The sequence below is a fragment of the Chanodichthys erythropterus genome, chromosome 21 (genome assembly GCF_024489055.1).
Source record: "Chanodichthys erythropterus isolate Z2021 chromosome 21, ASM2448905v1, whole genome shotgun sequence".
NCBI classification, from domain to species: domain Eukaryota; kingdom Metazoa; phylum Chordata; class Actinopteri; order Cypriniformes; family Xenocyprididae; genus Chanodichthys; species Chanodichthys erythropterus.
This window is the reverse complement of record NC_090241.1, coordinates 16214745-16239942: the sequence shown is the minus strand read 5'-3', so window position 1 is coordinate 16239942 and position 25198 is coordinate 16214745. Positions and strand designations below refer to the sequence as shown.

The following is a 25198-nucleotide window of genomic DNA, read 5'->3' as shown; positions in this document are numbered from 1 at the left end:
AGAATGAACTGTTAATCATTATACATAAATAAAAATTCTATTATATAAATTCACAAAACTTGGTATATGAAATTGCCAAATATGGCTTAGAAATATCAAAACTGATTCGAGTATTTCTGCGGCTTCACGTTCCATCAAATAATCAAGCTATAATTATTAAAATGTACTTGCGTCTTTTGGACTATCCTTGTCTTTAACGATAAGTTATGTTTCCTAAATGCGAGTCAACAGCAGAATAGTAAGATTGTACAACTTTTCGTCCCTGCATCTCATTTAGAAACATCAAGTTTTTAAATCTCTGCGTTATGTATGTCTAATATGCTCTAGGCGGAGCTTAAGGTCTCATTGGTCTCGAGAAATCGCTATTTTAATGCACCATGAGGCACAGTATATTTTATTGTATCCTTTGTAAAATACTAGAAAAAGATGTAAGCCTCATTAACACTGTTAGCGCGACTAAAACGAGATCTCTCATATGACTTGACGAAGCTTCTGCTCATTGTTACCGGGAGCGTTCGCGAGAGTCCAGAACTCTGCGCGTGGACAGTCCATGAGCTCGCGCTTGAGCGCTAGGTGGGCCCAGGCAGCTGCGTTGACTATTATGGCAGCCTTCTAGTTTAGTCAGTGTAGATGGGGTGTAATGGTTTAGTCCGAGGTGCGAACACCTTTGGGACTGAGCATCTTTCCTGTCATACGTAAGCGCGACTCTACACAGGGATCCTCCCCGGTCAGGATGCGCTCGTGACGGTGCGATTATGATGCACGTCGTTTTTGAAACACAGGCAGTTGAGTAAACAAATCAATAGAAGCCGTGATCAACAAGCGCATTTCTGCAGTAATGTAAAGATGGCGAGACTGCTTCATAACTTGCTGTTGTTGACAATCGCGCTGACGCTGAAGATCAGAGTTATGGGATATTGGTCTCTCATCTATGGATATTGCGCGCTATGCACGGGCGTAGCGCTGCTCAAACTTGGCTGGAATATCATCCTACGACCGTCAACAACCTTTCAGTGGACGGTTCGTGAGACACCCCCCGCGTGCCTGAATGACACGTCCTTGGGAACCCACTGTTATGTTAGAATCAAGGTAAGACATTTCGTTAGAGATTGGTTTAAGATGGATGCGTGACAGAAAGAATGTTTACATAAATATAACTTTGCCCTTCGCTGCTTCTCAGAGGATTTTTTTTTATTGTTCAGATGTCACTCTTGCTTAGCTCAGGAGTTTATATTTATATTTCTTTAAAATATTAACTTTATTGTCTCAGATGTTTCTCCTAAAATTTTAAGAGAAATAAATGAGACGGTTTTTGTCGTGCGGTAAGAGTACATAGGCTACATATAAAAAAAAAAAAAAAAATCATCTTCAAAGAATTTAATATTTGTGAATGATATCATATTTTCAGGTTTGGTATCTTGCCAAACCTACAGTTTGAGTCATTGCTGAGAACAATGTTGTCTTTTCTACAATTACTGTTTGTTTTCTCAGAATTTGAACTCCTTTTAATCTCATTGAGAAACATTTGAGACATTATAGATATATCACCCAAAATGAAAATTCTGTCATAATATACTCACCCTCATGTCATTCCGAACCTGTATGACTTTTGTCCATACAGTGGAAGTCAATGGTAAACAAAACCAAACATATCTTCTTTTGTGTCCTGCAGAAGACAGTCATGCAGGTTTGGAACACCACAAAATATAGAATTTTCTTCTTTTTTTTTTTTTTTTTTCTCTCATTTGTGATTTTTGTCCCCATGGAAGAAAGCAGTGACCATCAGTGAACATCAATTCAGCACCATTTGGGCGGACAGCAGTGTGATCAGTTTCCCACAAAATGATTGCCTGGACTTTGCTGTCCACCCGAGCAGTGCTGAAAACATCTCCTTAGGCAGTCTCAAGATAGCTGTGATGTATATACATACAGAGCTTTGAACATAGTGTTCAAATGTGAGGTAATTTAGTGCACCTTTCTCTAAAACGTAGCATCCTTTGAAGTCTTAGACTTGAAAACAACCACTTTAAGTTTTGTTACTGAGTATGTAACCTTTTTGTATACAGCCATTTCTGAGGGAAAATATTGTAAAACAGTCCTTGCAACTATGGGGAGTGGGGGATTTGATATAAAAACTATGACAAAAAAATTACAACTGACCTTAAATGTGACCCTGGACCACAAAACCAGTCATAAGGATGTATAATTGAGATTAAAAAGCTTTTCAGTGATGTATGGTTTGTTAGGATAGGACAATATTTGGCCGAGATACAACTATTTGAAAATCTGGAATCTGAGGGAGTAAAAAAATTAAAATATTGAAGTTGTACACTGTAAAAAAAAAATCCCAATTTTTTAATTTTTAAATTTAAGGTAAAAAACCGGCAGCTGTGGTTGCCAGAACTTTACCATAAAAAATACATAGCAATGTAAAAAAAAAATCTGTTAAATTTACGGTAAAATAACGTATAACGAATAAATTTCATTAACTGATATAATGTTAATTTACCAACCTAATGAAGTACTAATATCTGTTTTGTACCTTTATAATACACTGACAGTCACCAAACACAGTGGTGATAAGAGTCACATGATGAATCAAAGTTCATCACAAGCAGATTTTCCACAAGCTGAGAAGCACAACACTAACATATAGAAGGCGCACACAGTGTCATTCACACACACACTAAACACCATCATGGTAACATGCATGAAATTTTAAAAATGCAATTAACATTCATTTAACAACATTAGATGTAACATAAAACCCTAATGTACATAACTGATTAGAAAAACATGAGAAAAACTAAGAAGAAACAGAGTTATTTCAACGAAAATATATCAAATGTGAAGTGTCACGCAGGGAATTGTGGGAATGTCAATTTACGTTTTTTCACTGTAAATTTTACAATGAATTGTTATTTTTCACTTCCAAAAACTGAATTTAACAGTATTTTACCGTAAAATTACATTAAATGTACCGTTAGATCTATTACAGTTATTCAACTTATATAGTACGGAAACTTTCTGTAAACCAATTGACAGTTTTTCACCGCAGCATTTTTACAATCTTTTACTGTTAAAATCACGGTCATTTTTTACAGTGTACAATTGAAGTCCTTAGCAATGCATATCCACTTTACGCTAGGAAATTTACACATAATCTTCATGGAACATGATCTTTACTTAATATCCTAATGATTTTAGCATAAAAGAAAAATCGATAATTTTGACCCATTCAATGTATTGTTGGCTATTGCTACTAATATATCCATGCAACTTATGACTGGTTTTGTGGTCTAGGGTCACAAATAAGCAATATCCTAATGCACTGGAAAATAGTCATAAATAATTTTCCTGCAGAATTAAAAATAAATAAATAAATAAACACTTTATATAATTATCAGGTATTTCGTGGGTTGTTTTCTGTATTTGAACAGGAACCCACAACTTGTTTGTATTCAAAAGGAAAATTTTGTATTGCAAACAAAGTGCTTAAAATAGCCACACAACCCGAGGATACTATCACATGCAGTTTGAACCAGGCTGTCGTTTAACAGGGTATGAATTTTCTCATAAATGTCAATGCAAGATATTGCTTTAATATTAGCTGAAGCCTGCGGACAAGACTCCCTCTCTCCTTTTACATTTTATAGCTCTATCAAGCAGAGATGGATTTTACATCAGGAAGGACAGGCCTGTGTGATTAAAGAAACTGGGCTGCTTTTATGATATCCTCCATGTACGGTGAAGAATAACTGCCTCTGGTCTCTGTATGGTTTTAGGAGTCTGGACTCAGATTTCACTATGTTGCTGCCGGGGAACGAGGAAAGCCACTTATGCTGTTTCTGCATGGATTCCCTGAGTTTTGGTGAGACTCAAAACACACTCGCACACACACAAGGGAAACACTTCTCTACTGGGATGCTGCCAGACACAGATCGGAAATATGTTGTTGTGGAATCAGTCCACATTATACATATGGATTCAGAGATAATTTCCTAGGCACAAGCCTTCCCTTTCAACCCATACTTCTCTCTTTTTAAGACACAATGACTAAACATTTATACAATACAGATTGTTTTAAAGCAGTTAGCAGCTCAGCTTTCAAGCTGTTAGCAGCTCTAACAAGCCAACAGTGTCATTATTCAGCTCAAGTCAGTTCAGTGTTGATTCAGTTCAGTTCAGTAACTGTAAAGTTAATCAATTGTACAACAATTTTGCACGCATGCTGTTTATACAGTGTATTTGTGCACACACATGTACATGTGACAAAATCCTCTACATTTGTCACATCTGTGTGTAGTTGGGCATGTATATGGCTAATCATTTGATGGTTTGTGTTTAGAGGTTATATACAAAAACACCATTTTTAGAAGAGTTAAAATAGTTTTGAATGAAGTGGTACTTCTGCAAGAGATGTGTAATGTTTTCAAGAAAAGGAGCCATAGTTTGAAAAACTGTAAGCGATTTTAAAAAACTGTAATATCTGAGGTGTGATGTATTATTGTTAAAAATAATACATAAAATGTAAAATGGCCAATATATTGTATTACTGTACTGGAATGTGATATGGAGTGTCGTGACATTCAGACTATCTTGGGACCAGTGAAGCTGTCATTTCAGTGAGCTGCCAGACAGCAGAACTGCGATCAGGACAGGACTGTGCCTAATTAATGTGGCATGGCTTCTTTCTGCTTCACTGGTCAATCTACTGCTCCAGAATCAGTGATGAACTCTTGGACGAGTAGAGGAGACCTGAAGGACGCCTTTTTCTTCGGACTTCTGCTCCACTTTAGTTTGCTGCATTCAAAAAGTGCAAGTCAAAGGTTTATCTCACTGCTGAGCAAATAGGGAAGTGTTGAGGTTAGAATAGGGTGTGCGTGTGTGCGTGTGTGTGTGTGTTTGCTAATTTAAAGCTCATTTATATTCTAACATATTTGGTTTGGGTCCTGAGAACCTCTTCTGCACCTGACTCATCAGAATCATAGTCAGGCTTCCTTCTTCTGCATGCTTCTCATCTCTCTCTCTCTCTCTCTCTCTCTCTCTCTCTCTCTCTCTCTCTCTCTCTCTCTATCTCTCCTTTTTTCTTCTCCCTCTTTAAGACGCAGTCAACAATTAGGGAGTGCTACCAGTGTGGCAGAGTGTACTATCTTCCTATAGTCTTACTAGGTCAAACTAGTTTCAGGGTACTTTCATTCCATACATTTGATTTTGAACAAGCCATTTCAGTTAAAGTGCTAACCAGTGGCACAATTTCAACACACATCATTTTAATTTGTACTATTATTGTTAAAAAAAAAAAAAAACTGTGGCAGAAATTACCCATTCAGGTCTAAAGTCCAATAAAGTCGCTCTTACCACAAGGTCTTTTGCACAGAACTTGCAAGATCCTCTAAAATATAAAGGCAGCTAAATTAACATTTATGGGCTATATTTATATTCATACTATGGAAAGAAAATGTAAAATATTGGAAATATTCTACTTAATTATTCTACTTATCTTCTACTTAATTATGACTACAGTCATTACTCCAGTCCCATGATCCTTCAGAAAATAGTAATATGCTGATTTGAAGCTCAAGAAACATTTTTTATTATTATCATCAGTGTTAAAAATACTGGTTTCTTACGAATTATTTGATGAACAGAAAAGTGTTTTATTATTATTATGTGAAATAGAAATATTTTTAAACATTATAAATGTTTTTACTGTCACTTTTGATCGATTTAGTGCATCCTTATATAAAAGAGGTTCATTTCTTTAAAAAAAATCTAGACTTTTGAATGGAACTGAATAAAACTGACATAAAACTATGACTGTCAGTACAATAAAATAATTGATTGATTGATTGATTGATTGATTGATTGATTGATTGATTCATTGATTCATTCATTGATTCATTCATTGATTCATTCATTCATTCTATTTTCACCAGCACCCCAATGTAACCCCCTGGTACCTACTTTGAAAACCCTGCTCTATACTATCTAATGAATAAAGAGAGAGAGAAAGAGAGAGAGAGAGAGAGAGAGAGAGAGAGAGAGAGAGAGAGAGAGAGAGAGAGAAGTAGAAACCTCTTGATCGAAATTTAACAGCAAACTGGGTTACACTTTATTTTACAGTCCCGTAGTTACATTGTAATTACTCAAATAAGTACTGAGTACTACATGTAACTACTACATAAACTCCATGTTCTTACTATAGAGTTACAGTTAAGGTTAGGGTTTGGTTTAGGGTTAGTTACTTGTAATTATGCATAATTTACTGTTATTACTATAGTAAATACATGTAGTAACATGTAACTATGGCACTGTAAAATAAAGTGTTACCGCAAACTGTATTACTTGTGTAACCTTTAGAAATCATACTAAAAATGTATCAAAGATTTACCCCTTGTTTTTCCAGGTTCTCCTGGCGTCACCAGCTGAGGGAATTTAAGAGCGAGTTCCGTGTTGTTGCCGTGGATATGCGAGGCTATGGGGAGTCTGACCTGCCCTCCTCCACTGAGAGCTACCGACTGGACTACCTTGTCACTGACATCAAGGACATTGTGGAGTATCTGGGTAAGAACAGACTGCCTCCATTATCTCAGCCCTATTTCCATTTCACATTCCAGCCTGTCTAGAGGTTTTGATAAGGCTGTTGTAGTGGGGAATGCTAATGTAGTACTCTTCCCAATAGTCTGTAATATGGAGGTGACCCATTCACAAATGTCCTTGACTTTTTAGTTTTCAGTTTAGTCTGCTTAACGTGAAGTCTAATTAGCTGTCTAGATTTCAAATACACAGTTACTAGTTAAGCTACGTTACAGTGTGACTGAAGGACAAGGACAATTGTAGATGAACTATATATCATGTCAATGTTAAATTCATCTGTCTGCTTGCACACAGTGGCATGTGTGTAAGCGGCTGGCGGTGTATTATGACAGGCCATCAATGACACGTTATTAGGATTCATGATGATGTCTTGCTTCAGGGTCTCAGCTCCTTGACATTGGAATCACTCTATTGCAGACGGTGGAAACTTCCACCCTGGCTCACAGCAATGGTGTCATTCATCCTTAATCAGTCCTTGATATGACACTAAATGAACTGCAATGTGATATTTTTGCAAAAAAGAGGACTCACACATGAACCACAGTGTAAACAGTAGTTATATTGCAGAGTAAAACACAAGGCCCAATATAACATCATTGTTTTGTTATATATTGTTAAATAAAATTAATATTAGAGATAGCTCTGAGTTCTGAGGTTAATTCATTGGTTTTCTGTGTTCATATATTTTATATAATTTCATTTATATTCTAATCCACACATGGACTTTTTTTGTGGATATTGTGGCTATCATTTAAGAATTTGTCCACAAATTACACAAACCAAACTCAAACTGTAGTCCACCATTGCCTAATGTGTCTAGTAACCAGTAGGCCACAGTTCGAACTTAAAATTGATGTTGAAATGTTGAATGTAAATTAAATTTTTTTTTTAAGTTGAAAATTATGGGGGGAGAAAGTAATTCATGTTTTAATAATTTGTTACCTCATTTTAGGTCAATCGTGACAGATGCATTCATTCCCTCATTTTAATTTAGGAAAAATGTTACCATGTTTTAACTAAAACAAGGAAACAAAATTAATAAAAAACAGTTTCCACAAATTAATAAGTGCAGGAATGAATTCCTAATGTTTTTTTTTTTTTTTTTTTTCTTCAAGTCATGTGGGGCAATTAAATTAGAGGACAAACTTTTAGGTTGGAACTGTGGCCTAGTGGTTAAGACATTATGCTCTGGTGCTCATTTGAAAAATATGAGTTTGAGTTTGGCTTGTGTCATTTCCCAATCCTATTAAAAAGTGATGGACCGATTCTTAATTCATTGCCACAAAATCTTGTTTTTTACCCCTGCATGTCATGTGCGGGGCTCTGTAGAAAATATATGAAATAATATAAAATATGCCACAGAAAGCCAATTAAGTAAACTCATTTGAGTAAACTGGTTATGGTCATTTGGAAAATATGAGTTTGAGTTTGGTTTGAGTCATTTGCCAATCCTATTCCCCTTGTTTTCGCTACCATTTCCTGTCTTGTCTCTCACTTTCCCTATTAATTATGAGGCAAACATACACAACAAACACAAACATGTCAGCTTCCTCCTTCTGATCCTCTCCTCAGGATACAACAGATGTTTTCTCGTGGGGCATGACTGGGGTGGCATCATCGCATGGCTCTGTGCAATTCACTACCCAGAAATGGTGACTAAACTCATAGTGCTGAACAGTCCTCACCCCTGTGTGTTTACTGGTAAGAGCCATATACATCTGACAGACAGACTTTCTGTTCAATCATGCCAGTTTCAGAGGCTCTGCTTTGTTTTTAGGGATCATTAGTATGATCTGCATCATTCACAATGAAATATTGTGGTTAGGCCCAGGGAATCATGGGGCTTTGCCCTCCATCTGTCTTGTGCACTCCAGCCTGGAGGAGGAGGTAATTACAGGCAGGCTTTTGGCAGAGACACGGGACCCTTTCATAATAATACCCAGTACCTGCCAAGAGTGACACGTACACGAATACACCTTTTGCATTTCTTGTTCTTTTGAAATTGATCTCCTCTAAATTGGGTGTATTCAGTCTGTAATGCATGTGTTATGAAGATTCAATTTTCTTACATAAACTGGATCTCATTACTGAAATCAAAAGGTATGTTGCCTAGAGACAACACTGTGGAAAAAAAATGATCAAAGACTGATAATAAAAGCTACCTACAACATGACAGAATTAAATAAAATGGCCTTCTAGCTCATCTTTTAATTAAATTAGTAAATACTTAAAATGTAGAAATTCTCTATATAACAGTTTTTTAACATGTAGATAATGTATAAGACACTAGATGTTTTACAATTAGGTTACAAATTACAAAAAGTGAATAATATTTTTTGATGGCTGAAAAATCAATAAAATTTGCTTTTCTGAGGACAGTTATCCAGAGTGATGCATGTCCTCCATGCAGTGCACCACATTTTAAAATGACTGCTAGGATGTATTGTGACCAAAAAATCTCTTTATTCATTTATTCAAAATCAAAATTCAAATCCATTTGATTGCCATTTTATATCATGTGATTAGAAAAATGGGTTTGTTACCTTGAGGTAGAGACCCCCTTCCGTGGGATTCTGTCCCGCTCCCTCAAAAATATGTTACCTTCTCTCACTGTCACCTGCAACATTCATGTTTTGTCCAGTTCCTGCCCGCAGGTAAAAGTATTAATAGATTTTTTCAGTACATCCATGAAATTTTTTCAAGTTACGTGTCACCTAGCCACATGATAAATGATTTGTTATCAAAGCGTCTACATTCACAGACCACTATTAATTTTAACAGAAAAGCAAGCATAGCCTACTGCATGCATTATTTGGCATGGCAGAAAGCATGCAAAGAGCACTACTTTTATAAACACACAAAAAAAAAAACTGTCACTCATTTTAGTTAATCACGATCTCACAAAGTTCTGTTATAATCAATGAAGTTGTCTACACTGCACAATGAATCGTGTCACTTTTTTTCTTCTTCTGTGAGACAAAAGAATATATTTTGAAGAATGTTGGTAATCAAACAATTTTGGATGCCATTGACTTCCATTGTATGGATAAGTCAATGGGAACTGAAACTGATAAACTATAGTTCTTTTTTTTAAATTTGTCTCTTCTCTGTCCAGATTATGCCCTTCGTCACCCCAGTCAGATGCTCAAGTCAAGTTACTACTTTTTCTTTCAGTTGCCACATTTCCCAGAGCTAATGCTCTCCATCAATGATTTTAAGGTGAGTTTGAGTATAGTGAGTATAATACTGTTTAAAAGTTTGGGGTCAGTAAGGTTTTTTTTCTTTTTCTTTTTTTAAGAAATTAATACTCTACTAATCTATTAATTAATAACTACACAGTAAACATGCATGTGAATTAAATTGATCTAAAGTGACAGTAAAGACACTGTTACAAAAAAATATGTGAAATAAATATGTAAAAATTGCTTTGAACTTCATCAGTGAATCCTGAAAAAAAAAAATTATATTGGTTTCCACAAAAATAATAAGCAGCACAACAATTTTCAAATGTGATAATAATGAGAAATGTTTCTATGCAAATCAGCATTGTAGAATGATCTCTGAAGAATCATGTGACACTGAAGACTGGCGTAATGGCTGCTGGAAATTCTTCAAGTTATTATTATTAGGCATAAGAGACTACTTTAAAATCTTAGTGACTCAAAATTGTTGTATATACCTATGTTACTTGTAATGAATGTCTTGCAAACAATAGATTCTGAATTTCTGAACTGATTTCAGAAGAAACTATACATACAGTGCTCAGCGTAAATGAGTACACCCCTTTTGAAAAGTAACATTTTAAACAATATCTCAGTGAACACAAAAATAATTTGCAAAATGTTGACAAGACTAAGTTTAATATAAAATCTGTTTAACTTATAACATGAAAGTAAGGTTAATAATATAACTTAGATTATACATTTTTTCAGTCAAAAATGAGTACACCCCACAACAATAACTACTACATCTAGTACTTTGTATGGCCTCCATGATTGTTAATGACAGCACTAAGTCTTCTAGGCATGGAATGAACAAGTTGGCAGCATTTTGCAACATCTATCTTTTTCCATTCTTCAAGAATGGCCTCTTTTAGAGACTGGATGCTTGATGGAGAGTGATGCTCAACTTGTCTCTTCAGAATTCCCCATAGGTGTTCGATTGGGTTCAGATCAAGAGCCACTGAATCACTTTCACCCTGTTCTTCTTCAGAAATGTGTTTAGGTTCATTGTTCTGTTGGAAAAGTGCACAACGACCAAGGGCACGGAGTGATGGTAGCATCTTCTCTTTCAGTATAGAGCAGTACATCTGTGAATTAATGATGCCTTCAATGAAATGCAGCTCCCCGACACCAGCAGCACTCATGAAGCCCCACATAAGGACACTGCCACCACCATGTTTAACTGTAGGCACCATGGATTTTTCTTTGTATTCCTCACCTTTGCGACGCCATACAGTTTTGAAGCCATCAGTTCCAAAAACATTTATCTTGGTCTCATCACTAGAGTCCTAGTATAGAGTCCCAGTAGTCTTCATCTTTGTCTAGGTGGGCTTTTTTTGTGCCTGGGCTTTAGGAAAGTCTTCTTTCATGGATGGCACCCATGCATGCCATTGCTCTGCAGTGTACACCGTATTGTGTCACAGGAAATAGTCACCCCAGTTTGACTTTCTACTTCTTCAGATAACTGCAGTGAACTTGCATGCTGATTTTCTTCAACCCTTCTCATCAGAAGACGCTCCTGTCGAGGTGTGAACTTCTGTGGATGTCTCTGTGAGATGGTTGCAGTTCCATCTTTTTTAAGTTTTTGTGCCACTTTTGCTACAGTATTCTGACTGATAAGTAAAGCTTTGCTGATCTTCTTGTAGCCTTCACCTTTCTGGTGTAAAGAAATTATTTTCTTTCTCAGGTCTTGTTACATTTCTCTTCCATGTGGTGCCATTGCTGACAGCATGAAATGGGAAGGGGTTTTAACACCCTTTTATAGTCAACTGTCTGCTGGACACCTGTGTAATGAATAATTAGACTCACCTGTGGTTGAATTCTTGTTAAATTAGACATTTGTAGTCTAAAATTTAGCTTTGCTCCAGAGACTTTCAGTGGGGTGTACTCAATTTTGCATCACCTTAATTTGAGTAAAACTGTAAGTTATATTATGAACCTTACTTTCGAGTTATAAGTTAAACAGTTGTTATATGAAACTTAATCATGTCAACATTTTGGAAATTGTTTTTCATTGGGATATTGTTTAAAATGTTATTTTTCAAAGGGGGTGTACTCATTTACGCTGAGCACTGTATATAGCCTATAAACTGAGAAATGCAAGATTACTAGAGTGTGAGTTGCTGTTATCTCTATTGTTTTAATTGCCCATCATTCTGGATGATTCTTCATAACTGAACAGCTTTTCGTTCCAGCATGTGAATTTGTTTGTGTCAGGATTACTAATACAGAGTGAAACAGTAGGCCAAGTTTATCCATCTGTCTTCAACACACACAGCTCAATCATTATGAATCAGCTCTGGATAGACACTACTTATAGTGTGTTTCATACATATCACACATCCTAAATGGAAACCTATAGTAAGCATGTATTTAATACAGCATATTTAAATAATCCAATGTGTAGTTGTCTAGTATAATGTAAATTAAGGACATAATATAAAGCAGGTAACAATTAGAGCAAAATATTTAAACTTAATTTCTCAGCCACCTTTGTAAAATGACAAATATTTATTTAGCATAACATCTATAGAATTGCTGTCTTTCTCTTCAGTTACTACTTTGGTTGGATCAGATTGAATTATGGAACCCACTATTCCCACTATATATTAAGTGTCTTTAACTACTATGTACTAATATTTAATCATTTGATACAAAGCACTTATTGTGAGCATTCAAGTTTTAAGTTGTACTACTTTCTGTGATTACATCTATAATTCCACTGGTGAACATACTCCTTAACCCACCCTTAAAATTAGCCATACCAAAAAAAGTGCCAAAAGTGTTTTGCAATACAAAATGAACACACTAATGAATAGGAAGGTTGAATTAATACAGCTGGATATAAAATATTGTGATCCACACAACATAGGAGACATATCAGAGCTCAAAATTGGACAAATTGTTGGTTTGTGTCTTGCTGATGCATCTGCGACCAGGAAGCCTTTGTGGTGTATTGAGAGCTGTGATATCTAATGTCAGTATACCACCACAAAGTACGAACCACTGTCACAAGATCTTAATATTATTGAGTCACTTTGGCGTGTTTTAGGTGAGCAAGTTAGGAAATGTTTTCCTCCACCAGCATCACATTGTGACCTGGTCACTGTTCTGCAAGAGTTTAAAGTGGGACCAAATTATGACTTTTTTCTCATTGCTTGCTGATGTGCATTTACAGGCGCTGAAGAGTCTATTCACCAGTCGCAGCACGGGCATCAGTTGTAAAGGCCGTTGGCTCACCACAGAAGACATTGAAGCATACCTGTATGCCCTCTCACAGCCAGGGGCCCTCACAGGGGCCCTTAACTACTTTAGAAATGTCTTCAGGTACTTGTGTTTCTTATTTTAAAATCTTATAACAAATTATGTCTTTTAACTGGTTTGTTGATGTCTTAACACGCAAAAATACTGCATAGTTACTGTTAGAAAACGTCGCCCTCTAGTGCCTGAAATGCATTTTTTATATATATACATATACAGGTGCATCTCAATAAATTAGAATGTCGTGGAAAAGTTCATTTATTTCAGTAATTCAACTCAAATTGTGGAACTTGTGTATTAAATAAATTCAATGCACACAGACTGAATTACTTTAAGTCTTTGGTTCTTTTAATTGTGATTATTTTGGCTCACATTTAACTAAAACATACTAATTCACTATCTCAATAAATTTGAATAATTCATAAGCACAATAAAAAAAAAGATATTTTAAACAGAAATGTCAGGCTTCTGAAAAGTATGTTAATTTCTTTTCACTCAATACTTGGTTGGGCCTCCTTTTGCATGAATTACTGCATCAATGCGGCATGGAGTCAGTCAGCCTGTGGCACTGCTCAGGTGTAATGGAAGCCCAGGTTGCTTTGATAGCAGCCTTCAGGTCATCTGCATTGTTGGGTCTGGTGTCTCTTATCTTCCTCTTGACAATACCCCATAGATTCTCTATGGGGTTCATATCAGGCGAGTTTTCTGGCCAATCAAGCATAGTAACACCATGGTCATTGAACCAGCTTTTGGTACCTTTGGCAGTGTGGGCAGGTGCCAAATCCTGCTGGAAAATGAAATCAGCATCTCCATTAAGCTTGTCAGCAGAAGGAAGCATGAAGTGCTCTAAAATTTCCTGGTAGATGGCTGTTTTGACTGTGAACTTCAGAAAACACAGTGGACCAACACCAGCAGATGACATGGCAGCCCAAATCATCACTGACTGTGGAAACTTCACTGGACTTCAAGCAACATGGGTTCTGTGCCTCTCCACTCTTCCTCCAGACTCTGGGAGCTTGATTTCCAAATGAAATGCAAAATTTACTTTCATCTGAAAAGAGGACTTTAGACCACTGAGCAACAGTCCAGTTATTTTTCTCCTTAGCCCAGGTAAGATGCTTCTGACGTTGTCTTTGTTTCAGAAGTGGCTTGGTACGTGGAAAGTGACAGTTGTAGCCCATTTTCTGAAGACGTCTGTGTGTGGTGGCTCTTGATGCACTGACTCCAGCTTCAGTCCACTCCTTTTGAAGCTCTCCTAAGTTCTTAAATAGGCTTCACCTGACAATCTTCTCAAGCCTGTGGTCATTCCTTTCACTTGTACACCTTTTCCTATCACACTTTTTCCTTCCAGTCAACTTTCCATGAATATGCTTTGGCACAGCACTCTGCGAACAGCCAGCTCTTTCAGCAGTGACCCTCTGTGGATTACCCTCATTGTAGAGGGTCTTGATGATTGTCTTCTGGACAACTGTCAAGTCAGCAGACTTCCCCATGACTACTGTTGGAATTACTGACCTAAACCCAGTATTTACACCCTAAGAATGGTAATTTAATAGAAATTGAAATTAAATATTCTAATATTTTTTGAGATACTGATTTTTTATTTTTATTTTGATGAGCAGCAAGCTGTAATCATCAAATCTGAAACAAAAAAAGTCTGGAAATATTTTACTTTGCCTAATAAATCTAGAATATATTTAAGTTTTACTTTTTGAATTAAATAACAGAAAAAAAAATGTTTTCATGATATTCTAATTTATTGAGATGCACCTGTATATGAAGCAACTTTTTTGAGAAGGTTTTTTTATTTTATTTTAAAATGTTATAGACATCAAAGAAATCTGTATCATCATCATTCAGGTGGACAAAATGGGAACTAATTTCATAAGTGCATATGTCCCTGTCAAGAGGGAGAGAGATTGATTTCATGCTCTCTGAACTATGCATGAACAGCCATTAACTTGCAGCCTATGTAGTAGTGAACATCATTCACATTGAGTTTGTATCAGCAACAGATCAACTGCTGGGTGTATCTCTAAGAGTACTAAACAATCAAAATCGGTGTTTCAGTTCATTTTAATATAACAATTGTGGAAATACTCTGCTTTAATTTGCTTGCGGAGTGCATGTGTTTGAAACATGTGAGAAGTGCATGCCTGACTGAGCCCTCCATCTGCTCTTGAAGCACACTTTGATTATGTCTCAGGGCAGAGCTGCGCTGACTGTGTTTGTGTGTGCGAGTGGGTATGTAGGTGGGCAGGTGGGTGTGTGTAGGAGGCCACTGACATAACAGTTTCTACAGAAACTAGAAACACATAAGTCCATATAAGAGAACTGAGGAGAGGAGCCTGAGGTGTCCAAACCTTTAAACATGTCTTAACCTCTTTAACGAACCACTATGTCCATAGTGGGTTTTTAGGGCTGTCAGAAAGCTGCAAGTTAGCTGCAAATCTTATAGATGGTAGAAAAATGCTTTGGATTCAGTGCTGTAATAATTTAAAAGCTAATTATTTAATTTAGCATAATATCATACTCTCACATAGTACAAATAGGTCTTTATACATATTCTATATATAGCTGCCTTCATATTTTAGGAAGAGGGTCTTTTCCAAATGAATCATTATGTATGAGGATCCATACCATCAAAAAAGTTGAAAACCCCTATAGACTATTCTTAAAATAGCACTTACATAGTTCTTATTTAGTAAATGTAATATTTCATGTTTACCTATATTGGTATTTGTCATGGACTGCTTTCCCTATTTTCATTCTGGCACTTAACCCTTATAGGGTCTTTGGGGTCTTTGTGACCCCAAATGGCATTTGCTAAAATAATAAATAAAATAAAAAAGTTATCTTTTTCCAAATGGCATGAAACTTTGTACAGGGATTAACACTTTCTAGATCTACAAATAAAAAAATTGAAATGATATCTTGTTTTTATGTTAGTGTAAAAAAAAAGGGTCACTCAGGGTCTTTGGGGTCTCCAGAGACCCCAGGCAACAAAATGTAATTTTGTTACCAAAAAAAAAAAAAAAAATAAATAAATAAATAAATAATAAAAATAAAAATAAAAAAAAAAAAATATATATATATATATATATATATATATATATATATATATATATATATATATATATATATATATATATATATATATATATATTATGTTTATTTATGTTTCTACTTTAAGGATTTATCATATCTTTTATATTTATATAAACAAATAAATATATATTTTTGAATAGGTTTTTGTAAAATTCACCCACATTTCTAACTTTCATTCATGGGGATAACATGGATAATTTGACATGGTTTAATCTAAGATTTTTGCCCATCTTTTGGAAAATGCAGTTTTAAAAGTAAAAAATATACCACTTTTACCAGTAGATGGCTGCAGAGCTCCACTATTTGCTATCTGCTTTTTGACTAACGGAAAGACATCTTTTCACAAGTTTTTTTTTTTTTTTTTTTTTTTTTTTTCAGTTGGATTCATATCTAAATATTATGAAATCACAGTTATGACAATAAAAATGACTGTTTGTCAAAGTTTAACATTTTTTTTAACTGAAAAAAAAAAGTTTTTCAATAATGTTGATCTTGAGGATGAATCTTGTCCATTTTCTAAGCGGTATGTATTTTAAGTTGTGCAACGGTTCTCGGTAAAAAAAATCGAACCGTACCGTATGGTTTGTTTAAAATAGCAACGTTGAAAACAGACAGACAGAGTTCAAATAATGTACGTTTCAGTCGATGGATGCGCAAAACGTTACAACAACGATAATCAAAAAGCGTGGACAAAACAGTAACTCTTTGTAAACTGTTAACTGCGAGTGCCGTCTGCTCTCATGTCCAGTCATTTACGCCGTCATCACCCGGGTGTTGATACAGGTGAGACCTGAACAGCACACGTTGCTATCTGTGTTTAAACTAACTCATTTAAGCCTTGCTGATTTAAACCTTCAAGAACAAGACGCGAAAGAGACCTCGCACGCGCTGTGAGAAGATTTGTGTGCGCTCATCCGAAGCGCGCACACGCTTATTCCAGTCAGCACGCGAAAATACTGAGTTCTCTTTCACGTCTTGCGCTTCAGCGGACAAATTCATACAAAAATTATTTAAAAATGCCCGTCCTAGCGAGTATCCTAGCAAACATAGTCGGTTATGTCTTAAGTGAACGTATATTAGTCGAGAAAGACAGCGCATGTGGAACAGTATAGGTATGTACTATGTAGCCTACTGGATTGTGCATGTCTTAAAGGGAGCAAAACTATTCCTGCTGCCTGTTTTTAATGTTAAATAAAACAACAAATAACAAAGAAATCACTTACTGCTCTTGACTGAATAGTTTTTGTAACTTCAATAATGATTAATCTTTATTTATTTTATACAGTAAAGATAATATGCAGTGATATTTTATATTTGATTACTTTATCCATTTAAACGACTGTTAGATACCTGAAAAACCTGAAAAGCACTGTTCCTGGATCTGTTTTTTCGCTCTTCTTTATTCTTTTTCATGTATTATAGAAGTATCGGATCGGGACTCGGTATCGGCAGATACTCAAAATCAAATGACTCGGACTCGGACTCAAGGGCAAAAAAACGTGATCGGGACATCCCTAAATGTAACAATATTGAAAAACTGATTTTTTTTTTGAGCAAGCTTAGGTCAGAATTGGCAAACACGGAAGAGCAGAGGATAGAGAAAAACAAAATGCTGGTCACGAATTAGAAGTCTGAAACAATTAGTTTTAAAGAAAAATGTCAGAGGATTTCGTTATAAGAGGAGCTACGTCCTACATTGGGCCAGAGGTCACCCTTCCACTGGAACTCAACTCTCTCGTGAATGGCCATTGCCTGAAGCCAGTAATTATAGTTTATAAAGTTTAAATAATGGATATTTTTTTTAAAAAACCCATCACTTCACTTCAGAAGGCATTTATTAACCAACTTGCATATGGATTACTTTTATGATAGATGAATGCGCTTTTTAGAGCTTCAAAAACTCTGACACTATTCAATACCATTACAAAGCTAGGAATAGCCAGGATATTATTTAATATTAATTTAACTCCAATTTTATCGGCTGAGAGAAGAAAGTCATATGCACCTAGGATGGCTTGAGGGTATGTTATGGGAAAATTAATTTTTTAGTGGAACTATTCCTTTAACCACGCACACCTGTCACTCATCAGCCCTCAATACCTTTATCATTATCATCATTGCCTTTGGATACCAACTGTAAACCTCTAGTTTTACCTTCAAGCCTTTTTCAAATCGTCTCAGTCGTCATCTAGCCATCCAAGTCATCTTATCTCATTTTGTCTGAGCCATATCATGACAGTAGACCAGACGTAACAAAGATAAGAACAGCAGGACTTTCCAGTCACTTCCTCAAAGAACTTTTCCTCTCCCTTTCACAAAATGGCCGTCCCCTGGAAGACTACTTGGAGGAGTTCCTCATGCTCTGCCACCTGGTGTCCTGGATTGATGGCACCTTAAAGACCTGTTTATGGAGTGGGCTGAATGACCACCTGTTCCAAATACTACCAGTGGGAGCTACCACCTGCACGCTGGCACAATACCTTCTGGCCATTCACGGTCGGCGATATGAAAAAGGAGGACCTCGCCACTCAGCCACAACCTCCACCAGCCCACTTCCATCATCCAGTCAACAGTTTTCCTTGTTTCAGTGACCCCACCTGCCTCGGAACTTCTCCCTAGTCTTTCCTCACTCCTCCTCAAGCCCACCTTTTCATAATTTGAAACTAAAATAAAAAGGTGTCACATTTTTAGGAATGTGATTATTTCATATTTACATGGATTTCCACATTTTCTAAGATGTATGACCCATTTGAATTGTGAAATAGCATTAAACAATTACTAAAACTGAAAAATGCTGCATTCTCAAATACATTCTTTTAATGCATTGATTCAACAGCACTGCAAAAACTATCAGCATCATCCAGTGGCTGTGTGCCGGACACCATGCGTGTTTCAGAGTGAAGCATGGCAGTGTGTACATGCTAGTAGCTCATGATCCAGTGTTTTCAGTGTCTTGGCCTTTTACAAATAAACCCCAGCTGTAAACTGTAGGCCACTGAAAGTTTAATGTTCATTGATATGAAAACAAATCAAAATGCATATATTAGTTTCTAAAGGCAAATTATTTATTTGTTCCCTTTCGATACTCTCACTCATACTGCGTATGGGGAAAAGCTCCTTTTTCCTCCTTGCTGAAGCCTTTTTCAATAGCGCAGTGACATTTCTTGCCAAAGTGCTCCAGCTCTTCATCCGCTGTAAGTCGGTCCAAACCTGCACCGACCCAGCCTCAGAGAAAGCCTGCCCCTTCAGCATCACAAGCAGCGCCACCTAAGGAGCAACGCCTGCGGGCCCGCCTTGCGAAAGGCTCCACGCTCCCGAGACGCCAGGGTCCTCGCACTAAGATAGTGCTGGACCCAACGCCTCCAGCATCTTCCTGATCCAGCAGGAAGAAAAAGGATGGGGTCAGGTCTCGCCACGGCCGGACCACCCCAAAAGCTCTCTCGTTTGCATTCCCTGCCACCTCGCTTAGCTCCGGGTGCTGGAATTCATCGGGTTATGTGCCCTGGGCCCACAACGACTGCGCCCACACAAACCGCCGTTCTAATTGTGAACCCAATATTTTTAAATTACCAAAAAAAGAGCAAATTTCCTCATCTTATAACGACGGTGCAAAGACCGCTGCACAGCGGTCTGTCACCGGACGCTATTCAGCCCCTGGTCACACGGGTCGAGGCCTGGCAAGCCATCCCCGGAGTGTCACATTGGGTCATCGGGACTATATCCAGTGGCTACTCCCTGCAGTTCGCCCGAAGGCCACCGCGCTTCAGCGGTGTGGCCACCACTTCAGTCAAAGCGGACAACGCTCATGTCCTCCGCACAGAAGTGCCGTCTCTGTTACAGAAGGGAGCCATAGAAATCGTTCCCCCCGCAGAGAGCGAGTCGGGCTTCTACAGCCGCTACTTTGTTGTCCCCAAGAAAAATGGCGGTCTCAGACCCATCTTAGACCTCAGACTTCTGAACCTCTCCCTCATGAGATGGAAGTTCAGAATGTTAACGTTGAAGCAGACCCTCGCGCAGATCCACCCAGGGGACTGGTTCTTCTCGCTGGACCTGAAAGATGCGTACTTTCACATCCAGATAGCCCCCCGCCACAGGCGATTCTTGAGATTCGCCTTTGAGGGTGTGGCCTATCAATACAAGGTCCTGCCCTTCGGACTGTCTCTAGCTCCCCGCACGTTTACCAAGTGCATGGACTCGGCGCTTCTCCCTCTAAGAAAGATGGGGATCCGAGTTTTGAATTACCTCGACGACTGGCTTGTACTGGGCCCAGTCTCGTACCGAGCTAGAACACCACAGATCCATGCTCCTCAGCCACCTTCAGTGCCTGGGACTCAGGGTCAACTTTGCCAAGAGCTCACTGCTCCCCAGCCAACGTATCACGTCCACATGATGGCTGTAGTCTCCCCAGAGCACGCTCTGACAATTCAGAAGCTCTCGGCATCAGTCAGGAACAACGCCCGTTACCCTCTGAAGATTTCCAGAGGATGCTAGGGCTGATGGCTTCCGCCTCCAGCACGGATTGGGGAGCCGTTTTCAAGGGAAGACCGGCCTTCGGCTCGTGGACCCACGAGCTGAGCCATCTGCACATCAACTGCCTCGAGATGCTGGCAGTAGAACATGCCCTGGCCACGTTCCAGACGTTCCTGAAAGGACACCACGTCCTGGTCCAGTCGGACAGCATGACGGTCGTGTCTTATATAAACCACCAGGGAGGCCTTTCGTCCAGCCGCCTTTGTGCCCTGACAAAGCGGCTCCTCGAATGGGCAGCGTCCAGGCTGTGGTCGCTCAGAGCGACGCACATACCTGGCAAATCAAACCTTGGGGCAGACATGCTGTCACGGAGCAATGTCCCCTCAGATGAGTGGATGCTCCACCCCCAAACGGTACGGAAGATATGGGAAATCTTCGGGAAGGCAGAGGTCGACCTCTTCGCCTCAGAAGACAGCTCTCACTGCCTGACCTTCTTCACGAAAGAGACGGATGCCCTGGCCCAAGCCTGGCCCAGGCTCTTCCTTTACGCTTTTCCCCCAATCGCAATGATCCCTTACGTGATCAGACGAATCAGGGAAGACATCACAGAGTCCTACTGGTGGCCCCACTCTGGAGGACCCAAACCTGGTCCTCAGAGCTGTTCAGGCTCTCCATAAGAGACCCATGGCCAATCCCCCTGAGAAGAGACCTCCTCTCTCAGGCGAACGGGACGATCTGGCACCCCAGCCCCAACTGTGGGCTCTGCACCTATGGTCCCTCGATGGGAGCCAATAAGCCTCCCCGGGAACATTTTGCACACCATTTCTCAGGCTAGAGCTCAGTCCACCAGGCGTCTTTTCGCCCAGAAATGGTCGGTCTTCGCTGACTGGTGCTCAACGCGCAGCGTCGACCCTGTGGAGAGTGACGTATCCCAGATACTGTCTTTCCTCCAGGAGCGGCTGGATAGTGGTCTCACCCCTTCCACGCTCAAGGTCTACGTTGCAGCCATTGGAGCTTCCACGCCCCTATTGCTGGCCAGACTGTGGGCAGATCCAGCCTTATTGTCCGTTTCCTAAGAGGTGCTAGGTGTCTTAACCCCCCAGAACACTTACCGTTCCCTCTTAGGACCTTTCCACTGTCCTTGCAGCCCTCAAGGGTCCGCCCTTTGAGCCAATGCAGTCAGCTGACCTTCGGCCCTTAAAAAAAAACGCTCAAAACCGCTCTGCTACTCGCGCTTGCATCGGTTAATCGCATCGGCGACGTGCAGGCCCTCTCTGTGAGCCCTGCATGCCTTGAGTTCGGGCCCAACAACTCTAAGGTCGTTTTGAAACCCAGACATGGCTATGTCCCCAAGGTGCTCTCAACCCCGTTCAGAGCAAAGGTTATTTCCCTCTCAGCGCTACCTCCTTCCACGGACGAGCGAGAGGTGCATTTACTCTGCCCCGTCAGGGCATTGAGGATCTATGTTGAGCGGTCTCAGCCGTTCAGGCAGTCAGACCAGCTCTTCATCTGCTTTGGCGGCCGCACCAAAGGGTTTCCGGTCTGTAAGCAACGCCTCTCGCGTTGGATAGTCGACGCAATTGCTCTATGCTACTCCTCTATGGGCCTGGACTGCCCCATAAGAGTAAGAGCCCACTCCATTAGAGGCATGGCCTCATCCTGGGCGTGGTCTAGGGGCGTTTCTCTCAAAGACATCTGTGAGGCGGCCGGCTGGTCCTCGCCGTCCACTTTTGTCAGATTTTACAATTTGGACATCCCGACCTGCTCGGGTCCTTTCGGTGTGAAAAGACAGCCTCTCCGAGCACCGTCGTCACGCTCTCCCTTCCGGCCCCTGTGCATCTGGGGTTCGACGGCTTTAGCCCCTTACATATCCTCTGGCTATGTTTTGTCGTTCCCTGTCACGGCACGGCGTGATTGAATTCGTTCCCCATACGCAGTATGAGTGAGAGTATCGAAAGGGAACGTACTCGGTTACGTATGCAACCTCGGTTCCCAGAGATACGGGAACGAGTACTGCGTATTATGCCGTGCCCCAACACTGCGGCTCAGTATCGTCGCTTCAGTCGAGTTAAACTGAATCCATGGCGAAAACACCGGCTTATATAGCCATAAGCCACGCCCATTTTGGCGGGCTTGTTGGCGCGTTGTTTCGCCATTGGCTCGCGCGACTACACCGTGCCGTCATTGGTTCAAGGAGTTCCATTCCTTTGAGCCAACAGATGTGCAATTTCACTGCGCTATTGAAAAAGGCTTCAGCAAGGAGGAAAAAGGAGCTTTTCCCCATACGCAGTACTCGATCCCGTATCTCAGGGAACCGAGGTTACGTACGTAACCGAGTACGTTCACAACAATATCAGGTCTTAAACTGTGTTTATCGCGGCGCGACGTGACAAAAGCAAATAGAGCCCAATGTAATAAGTAATGCTGTCTACAGTAGATGCAGCATGGCACGACATGACAAATTCTCAATGGTAAATGGATGCCCTGTTCTAATTCTTCTGATATGAAGAACAAATAGATTGCTTTGTCGCATCAAATGTGTACAGCTTCAAGCTGTTTTGGCACGACGTGACAGCGGTCGCGTCTGGTGTAGACACAGTGTTACTATGTGCAGTTATGTCATGATTTTTTTTTTGTGCTCAGAGACTCTTAGTTTAAAGATTATTTTATTCCATTTATTCCTGGTTTCCCCTTTTCCTGTTTCTTGATCAGTTCTTATCTTATGTACTTAAAGCCCTCATTTTGTTCTGTTCTTTTTCTTGTGTTGTTTATTTAATTGGTAACTCTTTACAGTCAGGTTTCATTTGTTACCATTAGATAACTACTTTAGTTAACATGAACTAACAATGAATTTTTTTTTACAGCATTTATTCAGCATTTAGTAAATCATTAAAATTAAAAGTATTTGTTCATATTATTTACATGCCCTGGGGCCTATACCATGAAGCTGGTTTAGGTGGATAGCTTGGTATGTTTCAGTTTAGTTTGTGCCAACCCTGGGTTTTAGGCACCATAAAAGTGGCTCGGCTAATAATCTTCAGCAGATGATAGAAAATTTTGCTGATTCTCTTGCAAGAATTTAATCAAGGTTTCAAGGCATGTGATTGGCTGTTCGCTACTGATGCCACACTTTCATGTGCACATGCTCCATGAACTCAGGATCAAAGCCTGAGCCACAAAAGTTGACAAGAGAAAGTTGACGATCAGCATCATGGTAACAACAAAGCCTGATTGAATTGGTTCGGTTATGTCAACGTTAAACTAATTCTGTAACCCTGATTTTGTTCAACTGCCATCATGGTATAGGCCCCCAGGCTAACATGAACCAACAATGAACAGTTGTAATTTTATCAAGTAACATTGACAAATGTTAATAAATACTGTAACATTGTTAATGTTAATTAGTGCATTAAATTACATTAGCGAAACCTTATTGTAAAGTGTTACTGATTAATGAATCATCATATTGTGTAATTATTTCGACATTTAATTTTGAACCAATTGACAGCCCTAATTTTTGTATTATTTGTATTCGGCAGTGTCCTCCCACTGAGTCAGAGTGAGGTGAAATCTCCTGTATTGCTGCTGTGGGGAGAGAGAGATGCCTTCCTGGAGCAGGACATGGCCGAGGCCTGCCGTCTGTACATCAGAAACCACTTCCGCCTCAATATTATCTCTGGAGCCAGTCACTGGCTGCAACAAGACCAGCCCGACATAGTCAATACACTCATATGGACTTTTATTAAGGAGGGAGAAGGCCGGAAAAGCTACAGGAACTTATAATGGGGTCCTTCCTCCTCTGAGCTTGTCTGAAGAGACAACCAGGGAAATGCCTGTGAACACAAACCAATGTAATGATTAATGCAATCATCATTTTAAATTTGATACATTTAAGATCAAACTTCAGTGAAGCGGAAAAGAACAAAAGCACATTTGAATTGGAGGGGTTGCATAGAGAGTAGTACGTTTAATCTATTTTTCTCAAGTTTGCACATGACATTCGCCTTAAGGTTTCCTGGTGACAGTGTTTAAAAGTGTGTTGCAAAATATCTGTAAGTTGTAATGTGTGGTGCCTTTCAACATACCATTTTGCAGCGTAAAAGATGTGCCATGACTTTTTAAGACTGAGTTGTGGGGTTGTCAGCCATTTGTATCATCAGTTTTGCTACTCTTAAACACGTGACAGTCTTCAGGTAGTGTTGTCTAAGTGGAAAATATTGTTCCTCTTCTTTTTTTGTATTTTTGACAATATTTGGCTTAAACATTTGAGAATGTCATTATTTTGATCCTAATATAAAACAAAGTGATGTTTCAATATTGTACACTTTTTTTGTATCTCTTCCTAAACACTGCATCTAAGACAATAGAACCAGCTCTGCACCATTTTGATTTTATAAGCAAATAAACAGGCCCTAATATTGGGAACCCACTCACTTGAACTGTCCGTTACATTTGGTTATTGATAAGAAGGATCTACAAATGTTTGGTTGGTCTTCTTGTGAGGGAAAAAGGTAGCTGTCACAAAATATTGTGGCAAG

At 39.1% G+C, this 25198-nt stretch overlaps 1 protein-coding gene across 1 annotated transcript; it reads left to right on the top strand.

The window, feature by feature from the left end:
- Positions 1-820: 820 nt before the first annotated feature.
- ephx4 (epoxide hydrolase 4) lies at positions 821-25080 on the top strand. Its single transcript, XM_067372942.1, has 7 exons — positions 821-1089; positions 3786-3871; positions 6410-6567; positions 8173-8301; positions 9716-9819; positions 13000-13148; positions 24200-25080. Exons 1-7 carry the CDS (start codon positions 847-849, stop codon positions 24441-24443), a joined length of 1113 nt encoding a protein of 370 aa, XP_067229043.1. The 5' UTR covers positions 821-846; the 3' UTR covers positions 24444-25080.
- The last annotated feature ends 118 nt before the right edge of the window (positions 25081-25198 follow it).

Excerpts from the sequence above, each read along its gene's own strand:
- ephx4 (XM_067372942.1), top strand. The coding sequence starts at position 847 with ATGGCGAGACTGCTTCATAACTTGCTGTTGTTGACAATCGCGCTGACG. Across the intron at positions 3,872-6,409 it reads CATGGATTCCCTGAGTTTTG|GTTCTCCTGGCGTCACCAGC; the intron begins GTGAGACTCAAA and ends TTGTTTTTCCAG. Across the intron at positions 6,568-8,172 it reads GGACATTGTGGAGTATCTGG|GATACAACAGATGTTTTCTC; the intron begins GTAAGAACAGAC and ends TCCTCTCCTCAG.